Source organism: Phocoena phocoena, chromosome 1 (assembly GCF_963924675.1).
Source record: "Phocoena phocoena chromosome 1, mPhoPho1.1, whole genome shotgun sequence".
Taxonomy (NCBI): domain Eukaryota; kingdom Metazoa; phylum Chordata; class Mammalia; order Artiodactyla; family Phocoenidae; genus Phocoena; species Phocoena phocoena.
In genome coordinates this window covers 132,923,224-132,945,482 of record NC_089219.1, presented here as the reverse complement: position 1 = coordinate 132,945,482, position 22,259 = coordinate 132,923,224, and the positions used below count along the sequence as shown (strand labels likewise).

At 41.8% G+C, this 22,259-nt stretch overlaps 1 protein-coding gene across 1 annotated transcript in view; it reads right to left on the bottom strand.

The window, feature by feature from the left end:
* Positions 1 to 22,259, bottom strand: part of PAPPA2 (pappalysin 2) — a 281,960-nt gene that overhangs the window by 157,276 nt on the left and 102,425 nt on the right. Inside the window, exons 4-6 of the mRNA XM_065870845.1 lie at positions 5,464 to 5,757; positions 3,615 to 3,807; positions 1 to 29 (exon numbers count right to left, since the gene is read on the bottom strand). The exon at positions 1 to 29 is cut by the window's left edge and continues 93 nt beyond it. Of these exons, the coding sequence (XP_065726917.1) occupies positions 1 to 29; positions 3,615 to 3,807; positions 5,464 to 5,757 (516 nt within the window). The remainder of the gene's footprint in view (positions 30 to 3,614; positions 3,808 to 5,463; positions 5,758 to 22,259) is intronic.

Sequence of the window (22,259 nt, the reverse complement as noted above, 5' to 3'; positions counted from 1 at the left end):
TGCAGGCACCACACACGCTGCCCGGGACCCTGGGAAAACAATGGGCAGGGGTGGAGATGGGGAGAAATAGATCAGAGGAACTGGGTTAATGAAATTCACAAGACCTTTGGGGCATGGGAGTGGCAATGGGGAGTGAGGCCTTAGTGGGTAACTGAGAACACAACTATTTCTCAACTCATTTCCTTCTTGTATAGACCTCATCTTTGCAAAATTCATAGTGACATGAAAATCTCAAGGTTATGAAGCAGAAGAATTTAACTAAGTCATAAAGGAGGCCTGTGGAGATGAAAGAGGCCTTCTATCCAGTCAACACAAAATAATTACCATCTGAATCTTTCAACATAAAATGACTTATACACTGACTCTCAATAAGTCATCCAAAGCCTCCTTGCATTCCCCCCAACTGAAACAGACAACAATTTTCACAGTAAACATATTAGTTATATGTGGTCTTATGTTTTAACTCTCTACTTTTAATCACACACATACAATAAAAGTCATATGAAATGTAACACTCCTTGGTCCTCCATTGACTGAGTTGCTTACCATGATTCAGTGTCCTTCAGAGGATAGCTCCAGCCTTACCTACTTCAGTCCCTTCATGAATTTCATTTATGTTCCCATCACAATAACTAATCACCATATCACAAAATACATCATACCCCTCACATAGCTCCATGAGACCTGCTGTTCTCTCTCTAGCTAAATAGGCTTCTAAGCTTCTCTGTTTAGCAAGCCCCTACTCATCCTTCAAGACCCATGCAAATGTAACCTTTGCAGTGGCACTTAGCCTGACTCCTCTGGATGGCCAGCACTCTCTCTTCTGGGCACCCACTGTACATTCTGGCTCCCATTGTAGGGCACTGATCTGTGGTGTTGAGAATCCCCATCCCCATTCCTCCTCCTTTGCCTGTGAGCAGATCCAGACCAAGCTCGATTTTTCTATTCCCAGCAGTTAGGACACAGACTGGCCTTAGCAGTCCCTCTGTGAGAGCTTGTTCTATGCACATCCTTGAGACTATTAATACACCTATGAAGAGCTCTTCAAGCACCGTATCTTGAAGAGGTAATGACAACAATAGCTGAATAACAAGGGGAAATCACTTGACGGGGCCTGTCTCTGATACTTAGAATCTTTTTTTAAAATTTATTGAAGTATAGTTGCTGTACAATATTATAAAAGTCATATGTATACAATTCATTTTTAAGGTTATACTCCATTTACAGCTATTATGAGATATTGGCTATATTCCCTGTGATGTACAATATATCCTTGTAGCTTATTTTACACTTAATAGGTTGTGGAAGCCCAACTGTGAATGATCCATCTGCAAACGGAGGCATCAAATCAAGGTCTCTCAACAAGTAGAGGGAGAAAAGTAAAATCTTGCAATATAATGGAAAAACAGTATAGTTAAATAAGGGTAATAAGTATGCTACCAGCTCCCATTTATTAAGCACCGTATATACCTGGCATTGTTCCACTAGGTGCTTTTCATAAATTATTTCTAATCCCTGTAAGAACCCTGTTTACAAACGAGGACACTCAGGCTCAGAGGGATGAAGTAAATTGCCTAAAGTCACAACTAGTTTCTTAATTCCTCTGAGCAAGTTCCCAAACACCATCAAGTGTCCAGTACTTTGGCAACCAAAAGGTGTCGTTAACTCCAAACCCCGACTGCAGTCAGCGCTCACTTCTGTTGCGGACGCAACTCCAAACCACATTTCCCTGATGCACTTGGCTCTTCCGGGGCCGCTGCTTAGTGCGTGGTTGGGCTCCTCTCTGACATAAGGATTCCAAATACCTACTGGGGAGGAGTAAACATAACTCCGAGTGTGACACAAATCGCGGGGTACGTGACGTGAGTTTCCCCGACGCACGTGTCAGGAGGCCTCAGCGCTGTAGCCCACCTCACCGAGAAAAGGAAGCCAACTGCAGCCTTTTCTGCCAACAGCCTCGCAGCAAGCCAGCACTGATGTCTGCTTTATCGTAACGTTTGTACCAGACAGAGAATTGAAAGATTAAATTGTTTACATGTGTTACATAAACTGATGTAAAACACGGGTCTGCACATGCCCACAGAGGACCTATTGTTCAGCCAGAGCGACCCAAGCTGCACGAGGTCACACGTGCAGGAAGAGGATTCTTACACACATCACAGAGCTATTCGGTGACTCACAGAGGGAACCCATGAGAGCTTGGGTGCCGATGACCATCAAAACTGCTCTATAGGATTGCGGGGTCTAAGTAATGCCACGCATTAAGTGTCCACCAGGTGTCCAGGACAGGTTCCAAGATCCCAGAAGGCTGGGAAAGCCACTTTGAAAAATGGTTCATTTTTCAAATGCTTTTCAAATGCTTCCTCCCATCCCTGTCTCTCCCTGTCCTCTCTCCCAGGCTTTCAGCAAAGCTGGAGTACACAGGAACATGCTTCAGGGACATTCAGCTCCCTAGTTGGGATCTGACACCCAGAAGGGAAGCATGACACACAGATGAGGGACTCTCCACCTGCTAAAGGGGAAAGCTCTAAATTCAAAGAAACAATCGATTCCATGTCCTCCATTTCTGCAATTCTAGGGGATACCCCCAATTCAGCTCTATCCAGCTGTGGTGTCCTGGGCTAGCCACCGTGTGCTTCTCTATGCCTCGGATTCCTCACTTATATAGCAGAGAGTGGGCTCACTGCAAGGACTAAATAAGACAACTGCAGGTAAACGACCTCGCACACTGCCTCACACATACAAGGACTGAATAGCCCACAGTGGTAGGTTTTGAAAACGGAGAGCAGGTCATGGATGGGGTTCTGGCCCTTTTCAGTTAAACCGCATTCCCCCATCCTCCCACCAATTGTAAGATGTCATCCTTTTCCTACCTTCTCTCTTTTCCACAAAATTTTTCCTGGTGTTCATTATACCGATATGCAAAGGATGAATAAAAACCAAGTTTAGGTGTAATGATTCTCTTCAATAAACACAAATTAGCTGTTTATTGTGGCAGGCCAAGAGACAAAGATACAAAAAATAGTCCTGACCCCAAGGAATTGCCAGTTGAGTAGTGGAGCAGATAGGAAAATGAACAGATAATGACAATTCCTCAAGATAGTAGCCATAAGTGGGGTAGGCACGGGGTACAACAGGACACAGAAATGATGCACAGCTTGAGTCGCCAGCCACCCACTCACCCCCAGAACTGCCTGGAGGAACATGCCTTACTTCCCTTCTTCCAGACACCACTGTGCAAGTAGCAAGCCCTGCTCCACCCTTACACCAAGGAGGAACAGCTGACCTGGACAGGTGGCAAATGCCATCTCAGTTTTGTCAGGTCATTTTTTATCACATTTGTCAACCCCTTCGCAGCTCCTAGAAGCCCACCAGATGTGATGTCAGGAAACATCCGGATGCCCCTCGCCAAGGAGTGGGCACATATGATGCACCACTGGCTGATGTGAGAGCCCCATGAGCTCTGCTCAGGAGATGAGTACTGAGCAGGGTGGCGGAGGCAGCCCTGAGTAGCGGTGCATATTTATAGTTCCAAACTGGGGTTCCCCCAACTTCACGTCCTTCCCCTTGTTCACAAGAAATGCCACAGAGAAAGATACCAGTGCCTCTCTCACCTGTCATACACAACTCCACTAATTGGAGGCAGCCAGTGGATAGTGAGGGACAGGGGGGTCTGCCCGATGACCATGGGTGGGATGGGAATGGGGGTGGGCTTTCGGCTTTGACTCCATTGCTGATATACAAGGTCCAAATAGCAGTGCATTCGGGCCACTTGGTTAGGGGTGAAGCTGTCAGTGCAGTCGTCATCTGCAGAGACAAAAAAGGGAACAAGAGAGATGGAGGTTTTAACCTGCAATGTCCACCAAGGTAGGGATAGATTTTGCCAGGAAATATCTAGGCTGGAGGTGGGAAAGAGAAGGCAGAGAAGAGCACTGGCTTGTCTCTAAAGTAAGCTGGGCTTGGTGTTTACCTTGATGTTGGCCAGAGTGAGACTCACGCCCTGGGGTTCAGGGTTGCTCTGAGCTGACATTGCTTATTCAGGAAACCACAAGATGGCAGTGTTTCAGCATATGGCCTTTTAATTCGTGAACATGTGTGGAGTTGCAGACACCTGCTTTATGCCCAGTGACTTTGGCCCAGGTTAGTGAGTATTCATGGAGACGCTCAAGAGGAGAGAAAGCCAAAAAGTCAAGCAGGCAGCAGGACTGGGAATGGTGATCCTCAACTTCCTTTCAGAGCTGGTAAAATTTCCTATTAGGTACACTCTTCATAGGGTTAGAAAAGGAGTTATCTTAGCTTCCAGGCCTTCTTCCATGAAGGCCCACCAGTGAAACACTCCCCTCAGCTTCTTAGATGTTTCCTCTGTCCACTTCAAAGGTAGTACCTAAATAGCTCTGCCCTCCGCACCCCACTGTCTGGTCTCTCTGCCCTGGCAAGGGCCACTGTGTGCTTGTTGGGAGAGGCAAGGATGCTGGTCCTTATGAATTTGATGTACCTGAATCATGCACCAAGATGAGACTTAGATAGGAATATATTGATGGGTCACTGACAGGACCAGCTCAGCACTCTTTCTTCCCTGCAAAAGCATGGTCAGCATCTGTCCGTTTCTTTTCTTTCCTTTTTTTTTTTTTTTTTTTTTTTGGATAGTTATCTAGAACTTATCACCAAGAAGCCCCTGGATGTTATAGAAAAATTACTTCCTTCCTTCACCACTGGAATAAGTCATCAAATCACATCAGTCCTTAATTTTAGGGATAAATTTAAGTCCATTATCAGGAGATGATGAGTAGTATTACTTTTTGACAGAAACAAGGGAGGTGTGAAAGGACAAAGAAGGAGCATAATCCAAGACAACAAAACCAGGACCAAGAAAGTACCATTTTTTAAATGAAACAGCACCAGGTTCTGTAGGCAAGCTAAGAAGCAGCCCTTGTCTAGTGCTGGAAGAAGAGAATCTGATACTTTAAAAAATGACATAACAGAAAAAGGAACTCTGAGCTTAAAATTAACCAGGGTCATCTTCTTGACCAACTTCAGAAATAGTACAAAGAGCCACTTTGAAACAGAAACCTCTTTCTCCATCACCTTTGGACTCTCCTTCAGAGTAAATCCCTACGAATATGGGAAAGAAGCAATATAACCAAGTTCTAGAGGTGAAAGGGCTCTCAAGAGAGCTTTTGGCTTTTTCCCTCTTTTTTTAACTGAGATAGAAATACGCTTATCTTTTAATTTTTAGTGGAGGAGAATCTAGTCAATGAGACCCCTTAATATTTCAGTATTTCTTTAAGTTCTTCAAAGACATGAAAAAAAAAAAAAGAATATGCCATGACAAATACACTTCAACTCTCTGGCATGAATGACTGCTTGATAATCCTCTCTAATTCCCATACCTCCACCCTCCCGGCCCCAAAAGGCTCCCATGTAATCTTAATAAAAACAAAGACATCAGGACTGTTGTGATACCTGTATAACTCATGTAGTTGCTGAATGGAGCCCCTGGGAAGTGGGTGAAGCCACAGGTGTCATTGATAGGCTCTGGGTCCTGGCACAGCTTACTCTTGGGAGTGGGGGCAGTGTCGGCACAGAGGTCTCCTGTATCCATGGACGGCACCGTCTCCCTGCAGGGGTCGTCACAGGATTCTCTTTCACTGACCCCTTTGAAGACATGGTAGAGTCCCAGGACATGCCCCACCTCATGGATCATGATGTTGGTGTGGCCAGGCATGCCATAATAGGCTGGGTTGAGGACAACACCACCTGTAATGGAAGGTTTGCAAAACATCTCTAAGCATGTAATGAAGAGCCACCCTCTGTCTGCTGATAAACATTGAATGTTCAATTCCAGCCTCTAAGGGGATGCTTTATAACTTCTAGTGGCATTCAGTCCCTGGTCTTCCCTCTGGCCACAAGTACCTTCTGAACCAATCAGCAAACATGTCTTTAACCTCTGTCTTGGGTGAGTGCTGTATTAAATGCCAGGGATAACAATACAGACAAGGTGACATTATAGAGGGCCAGGATTCTCAGCCCTGGCTGTGCATTAAAATCACTTGTTGAAAAATACAGACGTCCAAATGCCAGCCCCAGTGAAATGAATCCAAATAGTTGAGGATGGGGTACATGCCTCAGTATTTTTTAAAACTTCCCAGGTTGAGAGCCATTGGTCTAAGTGAAAGCACATGTGATTCTCTGAGGACTTGGACAGCTATCTGACCTTCTAGAAGCTCAGTTTTGTTGTCGGTAAAGTGGAGATGAGAGCGCTCCTTTTCTTAAAGCATTTGGCACATTGAAGGAGTTTAGTAAATGACAGTTGTACATGCTGCTTCTGATTTTATGACCCCTAATCTCAAGGAGCTAACAACCATTGAGACAAAAGACAAGTCCAACTGAACTACCATGAAATTCTGAATGTCATGGGCACTACAGGAATTTGCTCCACTCTCATTCCTCCCAAATCTCCCTGAGAACACCAAGGGAGGTGCTTCAGAGAAGAGTTCCATCCATTGCATCCAATCTGGGCTTAGATGAAAGACCTAGTGGTATCACTGTATATTACAAAAGAAAAGGCTAAGGATCTCTGAGTGTCCCAACTCCTATCTGTCTAGTTCCCAATCCCTGCTTCTCTCCTCTCCCCATTGAAGACTCTCCTTCTCCACCCCTAAACATTGTCAGGATCAGACCCATCTTCATCTCCAGTACCTGGAACAGGGAATGTCAACAGCTCTGGACCAACCCTCTGGTGTCCAGAGTCATCCTAGCTATATTTCCAGGCTGATCCTGCCCTTGTGTCCCAGATCTAATCCCAGTTCCCCAGACTTGCTTCATTCCTCCTACCTAAGTCCTCCCTGTATCAATAGTCTGCTGAGTATAGCGGGCCCCCCAGAAGAATAGCCCTGCCTTTCTTTTGCCAGATCATATTCAATATGTCCCATTCCTGAACTCTGTACAATACCCTATAGACAACTACGTACATGGTTTTACGGGCAGGATACAGTCACCAGGGTATCTGGTGCCAAACCCATTGGTTTCTGTAACGGGCAGCTCAATCTGCCTTATTAGGGACTACCTTATTGCAAAGGGCAGTTTCTGAATCCAAGTTCTAGTTTATTCTAGTCTGCCCAGACATGCTGACATTAACCAAGCCATGCTTAGACTTGTCCTGAGATATATTGTCTACTTTCACATCTAAAACAAAGCTAGACCTCATCTTCCTTGTTTATCATTTCTATTACTTCCAGTAAACATTCAACATTATTTTTTCCATTTATAAAAATATATTCTGTATAATTTTATACATTTGTGCATCATTATTATATCAACCTATTAGGTAAAAATTAGTTTGAAAACAGATCTATTTCAAAAACATACAGGGTGTCCGGTATTTGAATAAACCTAGTAAAATGAAATATTTCCATCTTTCAAGATGCCTTCCACTTCATGGTTACATATCCAGTTTCAGTAATAATTATCATCAAAGTTATACACCATTATGCTCTCAGTTCTCCAACAGCAATATCGACCTTCACATCAATGAGGATTCTAACAGAACACGTTTTTGTTCTCTCCAAATTGCCTATACCAATTTGCCAGAATCAAACTTTGAAAGGCTACAACTTGCCTATAAGTTTTGAGTATCTACGCTGAGTAGTTTTTCCCAAATTGTGTTCATAAACTCTGGTCCTGGGTGGTACTTTGCAAAAAAAAAGTAGTATCAGTGGTTAAATATGCTTGAAGAAAGAAAGGTAGCATGCCATACGTTCTCTGGAAGATTCACATTGTACCTGAGAACTGTTTTGTTAAAGGTTCTGAAAAGTCCTGCAGCAATTTTGTTTAATCCTTTGTGCCCCAAATTTATTTGAACACAGAACCTGTTTGGGGTAGAATACTTTTTGACATCTGGAATACTGAATTACTCGGGGCGCAATGCATGAAATACTACCAAAGACCAAAAAGCTTCCCAATCAATAGTTATTTTCTATCCATATTTTTGCCCCTGAGCAAATGTCAAATACCTACTCATCCTACGGTAAGTCCAAGATAAGTTCGCTTGGGATCTCCTCCAGCAGCAGAGAAAGGAACTAGAGCTGAACAGAAATAAGGTTCCAGAAGAAGGGCTAGCAAAAGTAGCATGTGTCAAAGACATAGGCTGGGAGTGTGGCCTTAGGGCACTCAAAGTGGATATGAGCGTGGTCATGATAATAGTAGGCTTCTTATCAACCTCTAGAAGTCTCTGCCTCAAGTCCAAATGAGATTTTTCCAAATCTAAAAATATTCACAGTCTCCTTTCAATAAACCTGGTTGCTTATAAGAGGAGGAAAAAGCATAAACATGCAAATCCTCAGCCCTGCCAGTAAATCTCCTCCATACCAAGGACAATTGGCCAGAGTTCTCAACCACAGCACCCTTAACACACATCCCCAAAGCAGGAGAATATAGATTTAACCACATGGCACTTAAATTTTAACGCAAGGCATAAGCCTTTGAACATATCTACTGACAGTTATACTTTGGATTCCAGGGAGATGATACTTCTAGCCCCAAATCATCTGTATGGAACACCTAGTAATGAGCTTAGTGACTATATAATTAGAATGGTGCATACTCTCATTCAGGAGTTAAGTGCTGTGTACGCCAACCTATGTTAAGGAAAAAGGCCAAGACCCTGGACCTCTTACAGTAATTCTGTCCAGTAGACCCCAAGGTTATAGACTAGAACTTAAGGACTTTGAAATGTGGTCCTGACCCTGACTAGCTGTGTGACACTGGCCCTGCTCTTTAACCTTTCCCAGGGTCTCTTCTGTAAAGTGAGGGGACTACACAGGCTTATGGCTAAGAGTCCTTCCTATTCTCTTCCTGTGCCTCTGAGAGCTAGCATGCAGGACTGAGTGAGACACTCATAAAAACCACGTGCAGAAATTTGTGTTATGGACCGTCACCACCTCGGCTTAGTGTGTTGTGTTCCCAGACTCCCATCTCTCAGTAGCCTGAGAAGGGGAAGGGCTGGGAATGAACAGCCGCAGACATCTACTCTCTATCTGTTACAGATGGTCAAGTGATCCACTCACTGCCTGTTCATCCTCACGCCCTTCCCGCAAGTGTGTACTCTCCTTCCTCTCTCCTGAGCATGGGCGTCCACACTGTTCTCAATCCCTCTTTATTGCAGCTAAAACAAACTGGTTAAGTTATTAGGGGAGTGGGTTTTAATCACTCAGAGACACACACACTGATACACCCATATGGGGAAGAAAGACATTAACTTATTTCATGGTTTACTTTATAAAAGTTCTTTCACATTTTGATGAAAATAACACACACACACACACACACACACACACACACCCCCCACACGCTCATGCCAAAGTCTGAGTGACGCATAAGACTCAAAATCTAAAGAGGAATGTTGGTCAAAATTTAAGAAGAGGAAGGTGAAAACTTTTCATTAAGAAGGAAAAAGAAGAGGGTGTGGAGAAAAGGGAACCATCCTACACTGTTGGTGGAAATGTAAATTGGTACAGCCACTATGGAGAACAGTATGGAGGTTCCTTAAAAAGCTAAAAATAGAGCTACCATATGATCCTGCAATCCCTCTCCTGGGCATGTATCCAGAAAAAGATAAAAACTCTAATTCGAAAAGATATATGCACTCCAATGTTCATAGCAGCACTCTTAACAATAGCCAAAACATGGAAGCACCCTAAATGTCCACCGACAGATGAATGGATAAAGAAGATGTGGTACATATGCACAATGGAATATTGCTCAGCCATAAAAAAGAATGACATAATACCATCTACAGCAACATGGATGAACCTAGAAATTATCATACTAAGTGAAGTAAGTCAGACAGAGAAAGACAAGTATCATATGATATCACTTACATGTGGAATCTAAGAAAATTATACAAATGAACTTATTTACAAAACAGAAATAGACTCACAGATATAGAAAAATAGACTCACAGATATAGAAAACAAACTTATGGTTACCAAAGGGTAAAGGTGGGGGAGGGATAAATTAGGAGTATGGGCTTAATGTATACACACTACTATATATAAAATAGGTAAACAATAGGGACCTACTGTATAGCACAGGGGACTATATTCAGTATCTTGTAATAACCTATAATGGAAAAGAATCTGAAAAAGTATACACACATATATATATATATCACTTTGCTGTACACCTGAAATTAACACAACATTGTAAATCATATTTCAATTTTAAAAAAAGAAGGAAGAAGACATGATATATAATAAGTAAAAACCAAGTCCCAAGAGTGGCAACTCCTTCCTGTCCTCTCTGTCCCTTGGGTTCAACCTACCCTCACAGGGGAATGAGCAATTCTTTTCCAGGAGGAACTTAATAGAAATCAGGAAAAGGTAGTACAAAATCCTACCTTCCAGGACTATTTTTAATATTCAAGCAAACCAGCATCATCTTCTGAAGTGGGTACTTATGCCCCACACTTTCCTCCATTTTCGTTACCAACAACATGGGTCACACTCCGAGAGGTTACAAGTGGGTCCTTACACCATTGCACAGAAGCCTCTCTCACACTAAGTGGCCTTTGGAGTGACCAGGGCTCCTTCTTTGGCTGTGGACTCTCACTGGAAATGTATTGATATTTATTTAGGGGGACATTCTTTAAAAGTGCTAAGGCTATTTCCCGATCTGTTCAATGGAAATAACAAGAGCTCCTACCTCAAAGGGTTGTTATAAAAATGGAAGTATTGACAGTGATGCAGATAAATAAGCATTTAGCTTATTTTTCAGAACAATGTAATTCAAAATGTGTATTAGACTATTTGTCAATATTATTATAATTACCTAATGCAGCCTGGTCACACACACTCATTTGCTCCCACCCCTCACTGGCTCCCACCTCACCATCTTCATTCACCAAGAAAATGAAAGCTAGGGTCTGACCACAAACTGGGCAGACCTCACAGAGTGATATCAGACGTCATCAGGCAAGGTAGACAAATACCCTCACATAAGGAGCTCTGATTTGCCTCTAAGCTGCTCATACTTTATTTCCATGTTATTCTGATCTTAAGACCCAGGGACACCCAGAAGACAGAAATGAATTGGATAGAGTTGCAAACAGACAAGTGCCCATTCTCTTCATAGACAGCATACTGGCATTCAAAAGTTATTTGCAGTGGCCTGAAATTAGTGACTGTGAGAGGAAAGGAAATCTTAAGGGATTGGGACAGTAGGCTTAATTCTTCATAGACCTTGCTGGTAGGTTCAAGGACCCCTTTTTATGTAGTGTCAATGACCTTTCCCTTCCTACTTCTCTAGTTTTAGAGACTATAATTATCATTTCCTACACTCAAAACCACTGTTCAGGGCTTCCCTGGTGGCGCAGTGGTTGAGAGTCCGCCTGCCGATGCAGGGGGACACAGGTTCATGCCCCGGTCTGGGAAGATCCCACATGCCGCGGAGCGGCTGCGCCCGTGAGCCATGGTCGCTGAGCCTGCGCGTCCGGAGCCTGTGCTCCGCAACGGGAGAGGCCACGGCAGTGAGAGGCCCGCGTACCGCAAAAAACAAAACAAAACAAAAAACACTGTTCATTTTTGTCTTTTCTCATCTGGAAGGATGAGAATTAAAACATAACTGAGGGATAAATGTGGTGATAGGATGGGAGGGATGGGATTCCCTTTCCTACAATAGAATTCCTTCCTTTGTGTTCTCTGCTCTCACCTGCCATTTTGAAACAGGAAGTAGAAAGACATGTCAATATATGTTTCAACCATACCTTGGACTTTCAGTCTTCACTCTGAGACACTATTAGACTCTCTCTACTCTCATTCACCTCCCCAACGCCTGTCCTACAAGGCTTCCTAGGGACTGACCACCAGACCAAGAGCACCTACTCAGGAGAAATTTTGAAGTAACAGTGTGAATTGAGGGGCAACATTTTGGAAATACTAACATTTCACCCAAGTGGTTCCTTGCCTCCCTCCCCCTTACCCTACTGCCAGACTCTCTTGCATATGTTCATTACCTGCATTCATTCATTACCTTACATTACAGAGTGAAAAACAAGGAAAGAAGTCCTTTTCTGGATGTGAGATTTCCAAAACCTATACCATTCCCTGAGAGGACTCCATGGTTTAGCCAGCATGATGGATAAATGGAGGAAAGTAATCCTTGCCTGACATTACCAACACTACCACCACATTTTAGCCTAGAAAAGATTCTCCTAAGCTGGAGGAAAAGAGATAAAAAGGAAATAATGGGAATGTATAGATGGTGGTTGGTCCAGATTAAATGGATTGTAATCCACCTTTTGAGATCCCAGTAAAGGGATAAAGATTCAAAATAGGTGCATGTGATCTGACAACAGGGGTTTTTTTCCTCATTCCAGTGATGGATTCCTGAGTAAGGAGCCTAGTTCTAAAGAATAATGCTGACCAGTGAGGCTAAGAGGGCAGGGTGATAGAGAGCCTTCCAGAGAATTCCTGAAGGTGAAGGACCCTGTGATAGGAACAAGGGTCATCTTAGGTTACCAGAATCACCTGATGACTAAGGACAAAATGGATCCTTCCATCTATGGCCTTGGCATTTATAAGTCAGCTCTGCAGTTAGATACAGACCCAGGCAAAAGAAACTCAATTGACTAAGAATAAATCTCTACTACCCAGCAACAGCGGGGCTCAAAATAAGTATAAAGTTCATTATAGAAGAATAAATAAAAGTTACATTTCTTGCATACCTGAATGTTGTACTGGAACGTGAACTCACTACATGCCAGTACCACTTACTTGTACATAGAACATAATATGAATGGGGCTTTCTGGATTTAGCAACTGGTGGCCATGTGTGGTGCAGCTGTTGCTTAATGGACTGGCGGGGAGCACAAATACCTTCTTAGGAGAACTTTCAGCCTTGATTATAAGAGACGAACTAAAACACTAAGACAGGGTTGTTGTGTGGTCCAGAGGATGGTGCAGGGGAAGAAAAGAGAAAAGTTGCTGATTAAAAGATTAAATCTCAGTAGCAGACAGCCAAGCTCCCAAAGTGATGCTGTATCCAAGTTCCAACTGGCTTTTCCCAGCTTAAGCACAAGACCGCCAGAGTAGCACGTGGCAAAGAGAATGAATCCCAAAGTCACTTCTATTAAAAACAAAACAAAACAAAAAGGAAACTCAGGCAGCTTGAGGAAAGGACATGAGTTGAAATGACTTTAAAAGAGTTCTGTAAAACTTTTAGGGCTGAATGTTATATGCCCATAAAACAAGGAGGTTCAGAGCTGGTCTGCAGGTGCCTCCATAATTACTTCCAGTTACTGGCTGAGACACACTCCCCCAGTCACACTCTGCAAGGAAGTGACAAAGCTATCAAAATGTGTGGGGGTCCAAGGAAGGAGCACTTTGGAGCAGGGCAAGGGAAGAAAGTGGCAGAGGTGGGCTGACAGACAAAGGGAAAGAAAGAAATGGAAAAGGTTAAAAAAAATCACAAGTGCTTAGAAAATGAAGCAAACTTTTAACAGAACCAGCCCAGGAACCATTCATCTCCAAATCTTATATTGGCTTCTTAGTTTTACAGCCTGTGGTCTCATTAGAAAGAAGTCCTAGTTCTGGACAAGACTGAACAAAGAGAAGAATGTGTAGAGGGTAAAGATTTTGCAAAGTCTGATGTCATTTTTTATCTCCTTTTAAACTCTTTCAGCCACTCCTACCCACAACTGGCAAGCACTCCAGTCTTGCTTTTTTTTTTTTTAACATCTTTATTGGAGTATAATTGCTTTACATTGCTGTGCTAGTTTCTGCTGTATAACAAAGTGAACCAGCTATACGTATACATATATTCCCATATCTCCTCCCTCTTGTGTCTCCCTCCCACCCTCCCTATCTCACCCCTCTAGGTGGTCACAAAACACGGAGCTGATCTCCCTGTGCTATGCGGCTGCTTCCCACAAGCTATATATTTCACATTTGGTAGAGTATATATGTCCATGCCACTCTCTCACTTCATCCCAGCTTACACTTCCCCCTGCTCGTGTCCTCAAGTCCATTCTCTGCATCTGCATCTTTATTCCTGTCCTGCCCCTAGGTTCTTCAGAACCTTTTTCTTTTTCTTTTTTCTTAGATTCCATATATATGTGTTAGCATACGGTATTTGTTTTTCTCTTTCTGACTTACTTCACTCTGTATGACAGACTCAAGGTCCATCCACCTCACTACAAATAACTCAATTTCATTTCTTTTTATGGCTGGGTAAAATTCCATTGTATATATGTACCACACCTTCTTTATCCATTCATCTGTCAGTGGACACTTAGGTTGCTTCCATGTTCTGGCAATTGTAAATAGAGCTGCAATGAACATTGTGGAACATGACTCTATTTGAATTATGGTTTTCTCTGGGTATATGCCCAGTAGTGGGATTGCTGGGTCATATGGTAGTTCTATATTTAGCTTTTTGAGGAACCTCCATACTGTTCTCCATAGTGGCTATATCAATTTACATTCCCACCAACAGTGCAAGAGGGTTCCCTTTTCTCCACACCCTCTCCAGCATTTATAGTTTGTAGATTTTTTGATGATGGTCATTCTGACTGGTGTGAGGTGATACCTCATTGTAGTTTTGATTTGCATTTCTCTAATGGTTAGTAATGTTGAGCATCCTTTCATGTGTTTGTTGGCAATCTGTATATCTTCTTTGGAGAAATGTCTACTTAGGTCTTCTGCCCATTTTGGGGCAAATATTTTATCCCATTCTGAGGGATGTCTTTTCATCTTGTTTATGGTTTCCTTTGCTGTGCAAAAGCTTTTAAGTTTCATTAGGTCCCATTTGTTGATTTTTGTTTTTATTTCCATTTCTCTAGGAGGTGGGCCTAAAAGGATCTTGCTGTGATTTAAATCATAGAGTGTTCTGCATATATTTTCCTCTAAGAGTTTTATAGTCTCTGGCCTTACATTTAGGTCTTTAATCCAATTTGAGTTTATTTTTGTGTATGGTATTAGGGAGTGTTCTAATTTCATTCTTTTACATGTAGCTGTCCAGTTTTCCCAGCACCACTTATTGAAGAGGCTGTCTTTTCTCCATTGTATATTCTTGCCTCCTTTATCAAAGATAAGGTGAGCATATGTGCTTGGATTTATCTCTGGGCTTTCTGTCCTGTTCCATTGATCTGTATTTCTGTTTTTGTGCCAGTACCATACTGTCTTGATTACTGTAGCCTTGTAGGGTAGTCTGACGTCAGAGAGACTGATTCCTCCAGCTGTGTTTTTCTTTCTCAAGATTGCTTTGGCTATTCGGGGTCTTATGTGTTTCCATACAAATTGTTAAATTTTTTGTTCTTGTTCTATGAAAAATGCCATTGGTAGATTGAAAGGGATTGAGCTGAATCTGTAGATTGCTTTGGGTATTATAGTCATTTTCACAATGTTGATTCTTCCAATCCAAGAACACGGTATATCTTTCCATCTGTTTGTATCATCTTTACTTTCTTCCATCAGTGTCTTATAGTTTTCTGCATACAGGTATTTTGTCTCCTTAGTTAGGTTTATTCCTAGGTATTTTATTCTTTTTGTTCCAATGGTAAATGGGAGTGTTTCCTTAATTTCTCTTTCAGATTTTTCATCATTAGTGTATAGGAATGCAAGACATTTCTGTGCATTAATTTTGTATCCTGCAACTTTCCCCAATGCATTGATTAGCTCTAGTAGTTTTCTGGTAGCATCTTTAGGATCCTCTATGTATAGTATTGTGTCATCTGCAAACAGTGACAGTTGTATTTCTTCTTTTCCGATTTGGATTCATGTTATTTCTTTTTCTTCTCTGATTGCTGTGGCTAAAGCTTCCAAAACTGTGTTGAATAATAGTGGTGAGAGAGGGCCACCTTGTCTTGTTCCTAATCTTAGTGGAAATGGTTTCAGTTTTTCACCATTGAGAATGATGTTGGCTGTGGGATTGTCATAAATGGCCTTTATTATGTTGAGGTAAGTTCCCTCTATGCCTACTTTCTGGAGGCATTTTATCATAAATGGGTGTTGAATTTTGTCAAAAGCTTTTTCTGCATCTATTGAGGTGATCATATGGTTTTACCCTTCAATTTGTTAATATGGTTTATCACATTGATTGATTTGCGTATATTGAAGAGTCCTTGCATTCCTGGGATAAACTGCATTTGATCATGGTGTATGATCCTTTTAATGTGTTGTTGGATTCTGTTTGCTAGTATTTTGTTGAGGATTTTTGCATCTATGTTCATCAGTGATATTGGCCTGTAGTTTTATTTCTTTGTGACAGCTTTGTCTGGTTTTGGTATCAGGTTGATGGTGGCCTCATAGAATGAGTTTGCGAATGTTCCTCCCTCTGCTATAGTTTGGAAGAGTGTGAGAAGGATAGGTGTCAGCTCTTCTCTAAATGTTTGATAGAATTCACCTGTCAATATATCTGGTCCTGGGCTTTTGTTTGTTGGAAGATTTTTAATCACTGTCTCAATTTAAGTGCTTGTGATTGGTCTGTTTATATTTCCTACTTCTTCCTGCTTCAGTCTCAGAAGGTTGTGCTTTTCTAAGAATTTGCCTATTTCTTCCAGGTTGTCCATTTTATTGGCATATAATTGCTTGTAGTAATCCCTCATGATTCTTTGTATTTCTGCAGGGTCAGCTGTTACTTCTCCTTTATCTTTTCTAATTCTATTGATTTTTTGAGTCTTCTCCCTTTTTTTTTCTTGATGAGTCTGGCTAATGGTTTATCAATTTTGTTTATCTTCTCAAAGAGCCAGCTTTTAGTTTTATTGATCTTTGCTATTGTTTCCTTCATTTCTTTTTCATTTATTTCTGATCTGATCTTTATGATTTCTTTTCTTCTGCAATATGTGTGGTTCTTTTTGTTCTTCGTTTTCTAATTGCTTTGGCTGTAAGGTTAGGTTGTTTATCGGAGATTTTTCTTGTTTCTTGAGGTAGGACTGTATTGCTCTAAACTCCCCTCTTAGAAATGCTTTTGCTGCATCGCATAGGTTTTGCGTTGTCGTTTTTTCATTGTCATTTGTTTCTAGGTATTTTTTGATTTCCTCTTTGATTTCTTCACAGATCTCTTTGTTATTTAGTAGTGTGTTGCTTAGCCTCCATGTATTTGTATTTTTTACAGATTTTTTCTGTAATCGATATCTAGTCTCATAGTGTTGTGGTCGGAAAAGATACTTGATATGATTTCAATTTTCTTAAATTTACCAAGGCTTGATTTGTGACCCAGGATATGATCTATCCTGGAGAATGTTCCATAAGCACTTGAGAAGAAAGTGTATTCTGTTGTTTTTGGATGGAATGTCCTATAAATATCAATTAAGTCCATCTTGTTTAATGTGTCATTTAAAGCTTGTGTTTCCTTGTTTATTTTCATTTTGGATGATCTGTCCATTGATGAAAGTGGAGTGTTAAAGTCCCCCACTATGATTGTTTTACTGTCGATTTCCCCTTTTATGGCTGTTAGCATTTGCCTTATGTATTGAGTGCTCCTATGTTGGGTGCATGAATATTTATAATCATTATATCTTCTTCTTGGATTGATCCCTTGATCAATCCAAGATTGATCATTATGTAGTGTCCTTCTTTCTCTATTGGAATAGTCTTTAAAGTTTATTTTTTGATGTTAGAATTGGCACTCCATCTTTCTTTTGATTTCCATTTGCATGGAATATCTTTTTCCATCCCCTCACTTTCAGTCTGTATGTGTCCCTAGGTCTGAAGTGGGTCTCTTGTAGACAGCATATTTACAGGTTGTGCTTTTGTATCCATTCAGCCAGTCTACGTCTTTTGGTTGGAGCATTTAATCCATTTACATTTAAGGTAGTTATCCTTTATGTATGTTCCTATTACCATTTTCTTAACTGTTTTGGGCTTGTTATTGTAGGTCTTTTCCTTCTCTTGTGTTTCCTGCATAGAGAAGTTCCTTTAGCATTTGTTGTAAAGCTGGTTTGGTGGTACTGAATTCTCTTAGCTTTTGCTTGTCTGTAAAGGTTTTAATTTCTCTGTCGAATCTGAATGAGTTCCTTGCTGAGTAGAGTAATCTTTGTTGTAGGTTTTTCCCTTTCATCATTTAAATATGTCCTACCATTCCCGTCTGGCTTGCAGATTTTCTGCTGAAAGATCAGCTGTTAACCTTATGGGGATTCCCTTGTATGCTATTTGTTGCTTTCCCTTGCTGCTTTTAATATTTTTTCTTTGTATTTAATTTTTGATAGTTTGATTAATATGTGTCTTGGCGTGTTTCTCCTTGAATTAATCCTGTATGGGACTCTCTGTGTTTTCTGGACTTGATTGACTATTTCCTTTCCCATATTAAGGAAGTTTTCAACTATAATCTCTTCAAATATTTTCTCAGTCCCTTTCTTTTTCTCTTATTCTGGGACCCTTATAATTCGAATGTTGGTTCGTTTAACATTGTCCCAGAAGTCTCTGAGACTGTCCTCAATTCTTTTCATTCTTTTTCTCTTTATTCTGCTCTGTGGTAGTTATTTCCACTATTTTATCTTTCAGGTCAATTATCCGTTCTTCTGCCTCAGTTATTATGCTATTGATTCCTTCTAGTGAACTTTTAATTTCATTTATTGTGTTGTTCATCATTGTTTGTTTGCTCTTTAGTTCTTCCAGGTCCTTCTTAAATGTTTCTTTTATTTTCTCCATTACATTTCCAAGATTTTGGATCATCTTTACTATCATTACTCTGAATTCTTTTTCAGGTAAACTGCCTATTTCCTCTTCATTTGTTTGGTCTGGTGGGTTTTTACTTTGATCTTTCATCTGCTGTGTATTTCTCTATTTTCTCATTTTGCTTAACTTACTGCCTTTGGGGTCTCCTTTACTCAGGCTGCAGGTTTGTAGTTCCCATTGTTTTTGGTGTCTGCCTGCAGTGGGTAAGGTTGGTTCAGTGGGTTGTGTAGGCTTCCTGGTGGAGAGGACTCGTGCCTGTGTTCTGGTGGATGAGGCTGGATCTTGTCTTTCTGCTGCCGAACTACATCCAGTGGTGTGTTTTGGGGTGTCTGTGAACTTAATATGATTTTAGGCAGCCTCTCTGCTAATGGGTGGGGTTGTGGTCCTGTCTTGCTAGTTATTTGGCATGGAGTACCCAGCACTGGAGCTTGCTGGTCGTTGAGTGGAGCTGGGTTTTAGCCTTGAGATGGAGATCTCTGGGAGACATGGGGCTGGGAGGTCTCTGGTGGTTCAATGTCCTGAACTCAGCACTCCCACCTCAGAGGCTCAGGCCTGAAACCTGGCTGGAGCACCAAGACCCTGTCAGCCACAGCAACAAAGAATGGAGGAGTGCTTTTGTGTGGTCTGCTAGCCTTCTACTAGTCCCTGACTTTCCAATCCATTCAGGAAGCAGATTCCTGTTTTCATGTTGTATTGATTTTCTATTGCCATTGTTCTTTCAATATCTCCTCAGCTATCCAGGGCTCAGCCACCTCACTCTCCTCGGCTGTGGCCCCCGGGGACTCAGAACTGCAATGCGGCCCAGCCTCCCACAGGGTTGGGGGCGGGACAGGGGTGGAGCCCCGCCCTAGGCCTGGCATCGGGGACAGGTGAACACCACTAGCCCTGCTCAAGCTACGGAAGAAGAACCTGTAATCTGGAGAAGAAGAACTGGCGTTCAGGATGGACCACTCTGAAGCCAAGGCCACGTGGCGCTTCCTCCTCATTAGATACTCCCAGTATCACATGGATGCCTCCCTCACTCCGGCTTTCTAACGCCTCCCATACCATGGGAGAAAAGTCATTTGATTAACGAAAACTGAAGATGTTATCACTGAGGCCTTGGAGACTTATGATGTACTCCTTTCCTTGTTTCTGGATGACGGTGGTGCTTCAAACACCCACAACCTCATACTACAGAGTACAAATGGGAAAGATATTTTCTACAATTGATTTATCAATTCAGCATTTATTGAGCATCTATTCAGTGTCAGGTACTGTTCCGGGCACTAAAGATTCAATGATTACTAGGACATATTTTAAGAAAGGAGATCTTTCAAGGCATCACACACAAAGGTGATTATTTATTCCACCTACTTATAAACGTATAAACTTATCTTTGGGACACCCCAATTTCAGGGCATTTAGTTCATACCCTAGGATAATTTTTTCCAAAGTTTCAATATCCAAGAGTGTTCACTATGTTTGAAACCCCAAGGCACGTAAAATTACCCCATTTGCTGAATATTATCATCAGACAAGTAATCTACAGTAGCAGCCAGTGAGTAATTCCAAGGAACAGTCCTCATCCTGTTCATGTCCTGTAGCCTGTCTCATTAATGATGCTCTAAGTTCTCATATGGACATGGTGTGCTCCAGTTTACATGTCCTGTTTATTCCTTGTCTTGGGGAAGAATCACTCCACTCTGGCATAGTGAAGAGGGGACAGAGTGGAGAGGAACAAAATTGCTTTGCTCTAGCCCAACCATTCAGTGATTTGTTGCACCAGAGTGTGCTTCCCTTTACCTCCTGTGGATTCTTCTACCTCTCCCATGCTGGCTCCTGCACCCATACTCCACAGAAACAATTAGGCTGAGATTAACAGAGACTTCCCACTTGCCAAATCAATGTCTATTTCTCACCCGCATTGTGCATAAATGTGTCACAATTGATGTAACACCCTAATCTCAATGTCAACTGTTTGGTTAGGAGGAAGTCAAGCTTTGTTCAGGTGAGGGGATCACCTATAAAAGCTCTAGGTGAGGGAAGGATATCTCCCCTCAGAGCTCATGTCTGCTGCTTTTGTCTTCCCCTTACCCCCTCATGCAGCTATTGCTTTGCTTTATGCCAGATGCCTGCCACATCTGCATCACCCCTGTGGTAGCTGTTCTCCAGTCCATCTGGCCCCATGACACCCACAGACCCTCATCAGGCACTACCCGTCTCCCCCAAACTGCCAACAATCACTTATTCTTTCCTTCTGTGACTTATAAGGAGCTTCCCTTTGTTTCTTATAAGCTGCTTTACCATTGCAGGCAACTGGACACCTAAAAACACTTTTTTTTTTCTTCCCTAGAAAGCCAACATCTTTCTAGGGCACTGATAATCTCTAGGGTGGAGATGAAGCAGGTGGGAAGCTAAGGGCCCAACCAGCAACAGCAGCCATGGTATTTGGAACTTCTATTGCTGCTGCTGCTACTACTCCTAATGGAGCTAATATTTATTGAAGCCCTACTATGTGCCAGGTAGTCTTCCTCATGCTTGTTATTCCCATTTTATAGATGAGGTGACTTGCTCAAGATACATTTCTTCCTATCTTTCAGAAGCCATAGCCCACTCTATCACTCGAAGACATTTTTTTCCTCCGAGGGTCACATTATCTGGACTCCTTGGAAGATCCCATGTGTCTAAAGCCCCATTGTGTCTAAAGCCCCATTGTGAGCCAGGTTCAAGTTCCCTCCCACAAGGTTCTTGGGTCCCATGTATTGAGGCATGTTGCTTATGATCTGATCAGGATCTCTGAATGTTCCTTGGCAGTACAGACATTCCCTAGAACAATTAAGGAAGATGGTTGGCTCAGAACACTCTGAAGTGCCTAACTTCTGTGCCAGAGAGTGACCGACTGTCCTCTCTAACCTGGCCAAGAAGCTCTTGTACGTACTTCATCACTCTGAAGCAGTCATATTTGTGGGCCACAAGGGACTTTCTCAAACCCCTCTCTCCTTTGTTGTCTGGTACACGCCTGAATCCTGCTCCTCCTTCTGCTTTTGTGGAAGTGCCTTTCATGGTCAAATTTGTAGAGATCCCAAATTCAACACCTCCAAAGCCAAACTGCCTCCCCCTTTGCTCCTGCTTTTTCTATATTTTCTACCTTGGCATCATCATCCACTCAATCAAACAGAACTCTTTTTTCCCCCATCTACTTATTTATGTGAACAAAGTTTCTCAGTACTTAGAGCTATAAAAGAAAAAAAAAGCAATATAAATGATGCTAAATCCTGTCTTATTATAGCAATAATTACTCTTCATCCACTGACACAAGAACTAATCTGGGAGAGAAAAGCCACTCTTGGCTCATTAAATATGTATTTTCCACTTTGTTTACTAGTCATTAATCAACATTTAAAAATATTGTTTTGATCAATTTTGGACAAGGAATCATTTCAAAAGCTAACTCAATTGAGAACAAATTTTTAACATGTTATAACTTATGATCAATATCAATGTTAATATACTGCTTGTGATATTGTATTACAGATTTGCAAGGTACTACCACCAGAGGAAAATGGGTAAAGGATATGTGGAATCTCTTTGTACTATTTCTTACAA